Source organism: Solanum dulcamara, chromosome 9 (assembly GCF_947179165.1).
Source record: "Solanum dulcamara chromosome 9, daSolDulc1.2, whole genome shotgun sequence".
Taxonomy (NCBI): domain Eukaryota; kingdom Viridiplantae; phylum Streptophyta; class Magnoliopsida; order Solanales; family Solanaceae; genus Solanum; species Solanum dulcamara.
Genome location: NC_077245.1, coordinates 68,796,019 through 68,805,033, shown reverse-complemented (window position 1 = coordinate 68,805,033; position 9,015 = coordinate 68,796,019). Strand labels below are relative to the sequence as shown.

General features: G+C 34.0%; 1 protein-coding gene across 1 annotated transcript; it reads right to left on the bottom strand.

Moving 5' to 3' along the window:
• Positions 1–4,484: 4,484 nt before the first annotated feature.
• Positions 4,485–8,242, bottom strand: LOC129903837 (uncharacterized). The gene is made up of 4 exons (XM_055979350.1): positions 7,610–8,242; positions 7,139–7,306; positions 5,816–6,593; positions 4,485–5,432 (listed from the first exon to the last, which is right to left on the bottom strand). The coding sequence occupies exons 1-4, from the start codon at positions 8,156–8,158 to the stop codon at positions 4,507–4,509; spliced, it is 2,421 nt and encodes an 806-aa protein (XP_055835325.1). The 5' UTR covers positions 8,159–8,242; the 3' UTR covers positions 4,485–4,506.
• Positions 8,243–9,015: the final 773 nt, after the last annotated feature.

Here is a 9,015-nt window from a genome sequence, read left to right as displayed (position 1 = left end):
TATAATTCGATTCTTAGTCATTAGAATCTATCTGAATTAAATTGGGGGAAAGTTTTGGCCCGAAATTAATAGTGGAAAAAATCCTAGTTGGATAAAAGGATCATGAACTTGGCCAAGTGTTAGTATTTTGATATAATTCGGGTAATTTAGGTCATTTTTTATTGATTTCTTGTGTTCTTATTTATTTTAGACCAAGAACAAGCCAAAAGACTCCGAAAAGGGAAAGCTCAAGTTCTTTAAGGGAATTCAGGCTTGGCTTCGAGGTAGTTGATGGTTTGTTTTCTCGTCTGTGTTATATGTGTCTGTTAACTGCATTGATAGTATTGCATGCATGTATGTGATTAGGAAAAGATGTAATGAACCTGATGATATGACTATTGTGATCAATTACATGTAATGAACCTGTTACTTGATTGTGGATGTGTGTAAACTATTCATTGTGTATTGCAATTATGATTCTAGTTGGATTGTGACTGTTGGATTGGGTGTCACACTGATACATATTAGATCGGGTACCACACTGGTACATATTGGATCGCGTGTCATGCTGACACATAATGGATTAGGTACCACGTCGGTACATATTGGATCGGGTACCACATCGGTATACTAACTATTGGATCAGGTGTCACGTTGACACACTAACAGGTTGGATATGGATTCCATGAGAGGACCATTGTTGGCTGTTGTATTTGGGATTGACACTATGAAACTGTATATTGCTTAAGAAATGATAATTTAGTAATGTGTTTCTATATATGCCTGTCTTTATTATGTTGTGGTTACTTGTGTATATTTCACTCACTGGACTAGCTGCGTGATCCTACTAATACACTGTTGTTGTGTGTACTGATATTGCACTTGCTCTTTATTTGTTGAGTACAAGGCATTGTCAAGCAGCTGCTGATAGACCTCAGCTAGGAGATCATTGACCAGTCGAATTTAAGGTTGAACTAGTTCTTTCAGGCTATCGCAAATTCTTCTTAATCTTAGTCCTTTTCCTTTGGACTTAGACTATTCCTAGACATTATTTTATATTATTATTTTTGGGGTTGTATCCCCTTACTCTGGAGGCCTTTAGTAGAGTTTTGGTACAATGAATTTCACGTTCTAGGGGTTAACTTTCGCATTGTTTGTTTTATTTGATTAATTTCCTGAGTTTATGAGAGCTCAGTCTAAACTATTATTTAATTTTTTTTCCACATCTTTAAATGCTTGTATTTTTCTAATAATGCTTAGTTGGGTTGTAATAGTGATTCTCCCACTGGAGGATTAGTGTAGGTGCTATTCATAGTCCGATTTGGATTATGACAGAAAGTTAGGTCACTATCGACTACGGTAAATTCGTTGGCGTCTTCATTTATATTATTCACATATAAGGAGTCTCTCTCATTCATGTTTTTCTTTGTGGTCTTGTCAGTCGAAGGTTAACATATAGTATTTTAATTGCTGATATTAGTTAGCCTTTGCTTTAATTTTTTAACAAATATATATCCTACTAATAGAATTGAATATGGAAGTCACAAAATACTCCCTTTAATGCTTCAACGTTGCATTAAGTGATTCAAAATGTTTGTGATAATCACATCATACTAATTGTTTGGAAAATATGCCCTGATCCACTTTTAAAATTGAATTTGAAGCTCAAGGCTTGCAACTACTTCATGGCATTTACCCTTAAATAACCTAAAATGCTCGATGACTCCTTATACCATATGCATGTGCTGCATTATAGTATACATGAAGACAATCTCTACAATGAATTTTTTTGCAGAGGTTTTCAACAAAATGCCTCATGCAAAGTCCATAATGAGCATGCTGATATATCTTGAAAATATCCTTGGCTATGCTTTTGTGGCTATCAGAGATGATGTACAACTCTGGTTCATCGACCACTATACAATGAGTGTCTGAATGGGACTCCATTGTGGCGAGGGCACAAGAGTAGCGCTATTGATTGCTGACTGTGTAGGTGATTGTTATATGTGTATGTAACCCTGTCTATTATTATGGTGATATCATTCATTAATCCGCATGTGTTAGCTTGATGAATTGTGAACTTGCACATGTTTTGGTATGAGAAAGAAGAGGTTGTCATATTTGTGAGATTAACTATCGATAGCCATGAGATTACCATAGGTTCCTAGTCTTCTTTTGCGAAAAGTGTCGTGATGTGATAGTTGTGTAAGCCGTTTGAGGACAAGCAATAGTTTTAAGTTAAAGGATGTGTCGTGCTTTTATGACACTTTTGATGTCTAAAGCTTAGAATTGGTGTAAGCTTTTAGTACTTTTTAGTAGATTTGATATTTTTTCTAATTGTTTTGCAGGAAAAACAGAATTAGAAAGTTAAGTGCTTGAAAGCAGAAGCTGCCACGAGCCGTGGTTTGGACCATAAGTTGTAGGGGGTGGATCCTTATTTGAGATTCAGAGACATGACAAATAGCCCATCACCTACCCGAGGGAATTTCTTTTTGAATATTCCTAATCACTATCCAAACTAGCCACAATTATCTTTCCCACGATGACACCCAACAAAAATCATAATGGCAACAATAGATAATCAAGTCTACCACTAGCCTAAACCGCAACTAACCACACATTCAATCATTCGGACTTCGTGTCCGAAGGCCTATGTGTTAAATCTCCTGACAATCTACAAGATATTATATAGTTAAGTAAAGACAGATCTAGGTACTCACTTAAGAAAATCTATTCTAGTTAGGCATCAAGCAGCTGCTAGGAATTCTAGCACAAATTTCGAACTCCAAACAGACAATTGACGAAAGCAGACTTGAAATTCATGAATTGTAACCCCTTTGCGCTAGAATCTCTCCTCTCCCTTGTTCTCAAGCTTAGAACAACTTTTTTGAGGGTTTTTGGGGTAGCCCCAATCTATTGAGAAGAAAAATTAAAAGAACCCACGTTTTTGAGGTTCTTCTCCGGCGACCCCACTAGAGCGGTCCACATCCCGCAATAGCGATGCCATTATAGCGGAAATATACCCACTGTGGAGAGATGACATCAGCTTGAACCAAGTTCAAATTCCAAAATTTTCGTTATATCATCCAATTTAATTTTAGCAACATAAATCAATATTTTTTGGGATTCCATACGAGGTGCCTTTTTTAATAACGACGATTCATGTCGTTTCAACAAATGAGAACACACAAAAAAATATTCAAAATTTAAATAAAAAATATCTGATTAAAATATTTATTTGGAATTGCGTTGTTCAATTGTAACAAAACTAAGAGTATTTAATCAAATGACATATCTTTATAAATTTAAGAGGATAACTATGTAAAATTTTGATTTTTCTAACTTTGTAGTGTGATATTTTGAATTTTTTATCAGAATTTCTCATTCCGCTATTACTCCTAAAATTTTAATCTGGTCAAAGATCATCGTCTTCTGGCGCTCACTACAACTATTTGAGAAGACATGTTTGCAGGAGTTTATTAATTATGTGATGACCACAACCCGAAAAATCCGAGAAGAAGTTACGTACGTGGAATTAAGGTAGCTAAGCTAGACTTCTCGATTCGGAAAGGTCATTCGTACCAAATGAACTCATGACTCAATGGGGAACCAACTTCTTACTTCAGTTTTATTGGTTTACTGTATTAAAAATAATTTTTTATTTTTTTATTTATCATAAGTATATTTTTTTTCATGTTTTATTTCAATATTAATCACTAATTTTAAAATTATTTTTAAGATTTAAGATTAAATATTAATTAATTTGAGTATTGTGATAAAATATTCATATCAATAATCATTACTTAAAGGATGTACAAAATTCAAAGTTGACAAGTACAATATATACATCATTTGTCCTCATTTACATGATTTTTTTTTTCGAAATTCAAACTATATAAGCTTTGATCAATATTTTTGTCATGTTATCATATTGATATAAGAACTGTATTTTATAGTATTTTTTGTATAGTTTTTAAAAAATTGAATTGATTTAATCTAATTTAGTTTACAAAATTAATCAAACTACTGTCTCTCGAAAAGCGAAAAGTATCACCTAATAAATTGGGGGCATAGGGAGTATATGTGTATAATACATTGAGACAATACTCTTAAAAGAGCCTTGCGCAATATCTTGGGTACGTTCATATAGTATATCTGATACTGGTCTAAAATTTAAATTTTTATGCATGATAACTTAACAGGACATGAGACCATCGCGGGAAAACTTGTGTATTATTTATGTACGTATACATACACACAAGTGAATCATCTTCAATTTCCTTGCACAAATTTCTGTGTACGCCATTGATTATCTGTTCTATTATCGATAATTTTAAAAAAACATATATGCTTAACCTAGCCATTTTGAATGGAGGTCTCATTAGCATATGATTTTAGTATATTCATATGTAGCTAGGTTTAATAATTAATTATTGATGACCTTGTATAACTGAGGAAACATAACTTCAAAGTTCAGAGTAGAGAACAATTTGCAAGGGTAGAAATTTAACAACCAATTTTCCAATTTTAATTTGTTTGAGTATTGGCTAAAGCCCTTACTTTACAAGAAATGTCATACAAATTTACAAGACATGAGGGATTCTCCCACTGTACAAGTTCTTTAATTGCCTTCTCAATTTCTTTAGTCTCCTTCACAAGATTTTCCATGCAAAAACCCAAAGCACTCAAACTTAAAACCAATTGGCCCTTGAGTTTCTCATCACTACTTTTATTACCACCAACATTGACTATAAAATCCAAAAGTTCATTTGAATGTTGAAGATAAGACGTTAAAATTCCCTCTTCACTTGATGATGAAGACCTTATATTATATGATGATGATTTTCCCAACTCAAGATCCATTGACATTTTCTTTTTCTCAAATTTCTTGTCAAGTACTTCGAGTGATTTTACCAAACTAACCTCCTCGAAATATTTAGTGGATGTGCCAATTAAATCCTTAAAAAGCATGAGGTCAGCATCTAAGTTGTTCCAGTCGACTGAACTTGTTGAATGTTGTTGGAGGGATCTTAGTGCTTGTGACCCAAAAAGTAAATACTCAACCATCTTTGACAAGGACACCATAACCTTACCATAACAACCACTATTAAAAGGCAAAAACCAAAAATTGGGCTCTGCCTCAGCTTCCTCTATGAATTTTCCCAATTCATTTACCTGGAATTTTAGATTCTTTTGGATTTCCTCCAAGTTGTTTTTGTTTGACGAAGAGAACGTTATTGAGTCGATACATTCGTGCAATATTTTGAAGGTGTTGGAGAGCTGGATTTTAGCTAATGTTGAAGCTCTTGTTGGGTGGAACAAGATTTCTACCATGACGGAACATGATAATCCAATGAATGTTTCTGTGATTCTTGCTATGGCAAATTCACTTGGGGGACCAAATCCTTTTCTACCTAGAATTAGTACTGCTCCAATAACTGCTGAAATCCCACCTGATCACACAAAGCATAACGAAGATTTAAACTTAATTGATAGGTTCTTAAGTATTTTAAAAAGTTTTTTACGCTATTTTACTTTCAAGATGTGTAACCAAGTTTTTTACACTATCAAATTATATTAAAGATATTTACAGTGTAATGTTTATAATCCAGAAAATAATACAAACTGCTACAATATATAAAAGTGATATGATAGTATAAAATTTCTTTATGTCACTATTTGTATGTTTAACTTAGTACTCTCTCCTTTTTAGTAAGTCCAAGAATATGACATCTTTGTATATTTAATAACAATTCTTTTTTATATTCCGTGGCAAGTAAAACACCATTAGATAAATTGGGACGAGTAAAAGAAAGAAGAGAAGAAGATATCGCACCTGCCTGGCCGTACATCCGGCTACGGCTCAAGAAGCTGCTGACAATGAACCAAGGAAGCAAAGACAAGAACCTTATTTGCACAATTTTTTCAAAGAGAAAACATCCTAAGACACCATATACTGTTCCCAACACAGTCCCTTGTGCTTTAACATTAGCAACTTTAAATGTTGCTTCTCTTGTTGCTGCAAGGCTTATTGCAACTGGAAGCCCAGCCCAAAATCCATTTTCCTTGCTATAAATTGATCCAAAAAGAATAGCAAGGCCTAAAGAAAGTGAACATTTAAAAGATGCCATAAATCTTCTACTATTTATAGTAATTGCCAAATTGTTCCATGTTTTTCTAATAAATCCTTCTTGATGATCATCAATTTGTTTGTTGGAACCAATTTCCACTCCTTTTTTGGATGATAAAGGGAAAATTGGTTTGTTTAATAACAATTTTAGGCAAAAAAGGAAAAATAAAGAGGGTAGGTCTTTTTTTGTTGGTTGCATTGTTTGAAGTGTTTGGAGGAACTTTTCTGCATCATTTGCATTTGACTCTGGGACAGTTGCTGGCGACTCGTCAATGGACATGTTCTTGATTTGCTTTGAGATGTGATCTCCTAGTTTTTCTAGACCATCTTTTAGGTCTATGATGTTCAGAATACTAACTGGGGAATTTTCCAATGCAATTTCCATCCCTCTTAAGGGTGTTTGGATTTCTTGAAATTTGTCCCCTGGATTCTCTCCATATGGTCTTAAAAACTTGAAAGGAAATCTTTCCCACTTCATGCTTTCCTGTTACCAAATTCAAGTAAAAAAAAAAGTTATACTTTGATTAATTTCCACTGTGCTAAATTTTTTTAAATTGAATTTTTAGATGTATTTAACTTCAAAATTTTCATTTTATTCTAAATGAGATGATTAAGAGTGTTTGGCATAGATTCCAAGTACTTTTACTTTATTTAAAATTTATGGAGTTGGAATTAAAGATGAAGTACTTGTGTTTGATTATATTTTTTTGCAAAGAATATTTCGAATAATATTCATGCTTGAATGTACTTAAGTATGATGTCAAAGTGCAAAATGAGTTGGAAAACGGGTGATAAGTTATTTCCCAAATTTAAAATACAACTTCAAATTGAATATGAAAATTTTCATAGCCAAAAGTGATTTTCAAATCAACGGGGAAATTATTTTGTAAGAAAGTGAATAATTTTTTATGGCCAAATAGGTTAAACTATAAATTTTAAAAGACTTTATCTTTTTGTTTAGATTTCAATCGCAATCAATTAGTGCTGCATAAATTGAGCCAGAAATAAACATGTCATTAATGGGCTTACTTGCTTGGATTTAATGGCTTGGAGAAGTTTGGGTCCATTGTTAACTAAGGAGTTGGCTTGAGAAATTAAAGCAAGTGCTGAAGTCTTGTCTTCAGCCGAGAATGCCTTCACAAACAGGTTAATCCTCTCGGCAGCATTTTCTACGAAGAGCCTGCTTTTCTCTTTTACCTGCAAACATTAACATATTCAGTGTTATTCATATGTGATGCTTGAGAAGGATGGTATATAAATAACTTTATTTTTATCTTGTAAGAAAGATGAGTTATTGTTTCCGATTAATTCTCAACTCAAATAGAACATATCAAAATTAATATTATTAAGTTTTTGAAGACATAAATTTAGTGGATTTAACGTTTGAAAAGGGAACGAGTGTAATAATGAATCTAACACTAGCTTTTATGACATTTATCTAGTCAAGTACTAGTAATCATGTAAAAAAAATATTAGTGCTACTCATCAATTAATTCTCACCTCACAACAAGCAAGGTTGGGATAGGGAAGCAACAATGCTAAAACACAAGCCACAACACCAACGGCCGTGCTAGCCGCGACGCGAATCGGGTGCATAACGGGTTCCGTTTTCGCACCGTTGATATACGCTATGACATACACAATCACAAGTTGTCCTAGAGCTATGCGCTTCGCTATCAAGTGAGTGTTTTCGGGTAGGACCACAAAGAACGCGCTCAGCGCCACGGCAGTAGCGGTGGTGCTGGCCGTGAGTCGGCCCGGCTCCATCAACCACAAGCTTAATATAGCGGGACAAACACCTTGAATCGTGGCATAAAGAGCGAACCAACAACTACGCAAAGTGTCACCTAACGTGGCATTAGTCACGATTAGAATAACCGTAACATAGGAAAAAGCGGGGAATGCGACTTGGGTTTTGAAACATTCGGGGCCGAAAAGGGTGGCAACGCCAACTATAGAACAAGCCAAGGCAGTACGAAAGGCGGAAGCTAGGCAAGTCCGCCACACAGCTCTAGCTCGAATGGATTCAAAGCTAGAGGTTGTTTCCATTTTAAAGAGACTGAGATTATAAGAATTGGATCTATCTATCTATGTTTTTTTTTTTGAGAGAAGATGAATGACGTTTTGTTTAGTTAAGGCTAGCTCTTCATTTCCCTATTTTTTGGTCACGTACTACGAATAAGTGGAAAAAATGGGTTTTTATAGAGTTGATTTTGTGGGACAGCACGTGAGAAGTGTAGTGGGATCCTTGTGGATCTGGGGCACTAAGGTGTGGATGCCTATGCCAGCCAAGAACTTCCCATGAAAAAAAAGAGAGGGTAAAACTGAGGGTGATCGTTCATTTAATAAATTAGCATACATGGATGAGTATGAGAAGATTTTATAATAAATGAGTTAATAAGGACCCTTAAAGACACTACTATTTTCTAGAAATTCGTCATGATCTCTTTAACTAGATTGAGGTCAAGATCGCTTTGAAAGTGTCTAACCGGAGAATACTTACTCGTGTAAGGGATAATTAATTACGAAATTAATTTTAAAATAAACTCATTTCATATTTAATTAGAATAAAATCGATGAATAACTTATTTCTAATTTATAATATTATTTCTATAACACATTAAAATTGAAAAAATAATTTTAGAATAATTAATTTTAAAATAACTTGTTCCCTGACAAAATGTACCCTTAGTTCTTACAAAACCGAGACTGAACGTCTGAGAGCAGCTGAGTCTATGGCATTCTAACATTGGTGAAATTCAATTTCGACGGTCTTGGTTTAATTCAATACCCCCTCCGTCCCACCTTATCCTAGACGATTTGGATTGGAAGATAAATTATTTAATATTAGTGAATTTTATGGTGCTTCGCACGATTATTAAATACCTCGTTAAATTAATAAAATA

Bases quoted from the DNA above. Each gene is read 5' to 3' on its own strand.
- LOC129903837 (XM_055979350.1), bottom strand. From the start codon at position 8,158: ATGGAAACAACCTCTAGCTTTGAATCCATTCGAGCTAGAGCTGTGTGG. The intron at 7,307-7,609 runs GTGAGAATTAAT...TAATGTTTGCAG, and splicing joins CCAACCTTGCTTGTTGTGAG to GTAAAAGAGAAAAGCAGGCT. The intron at 5,433-5,815 runs GTGCGATATCTT...TTGTGTGATCAG, and splicing joins CCGGATGTACGGCCAGGCAG to GTGGGATTTCAGCAGTTATT.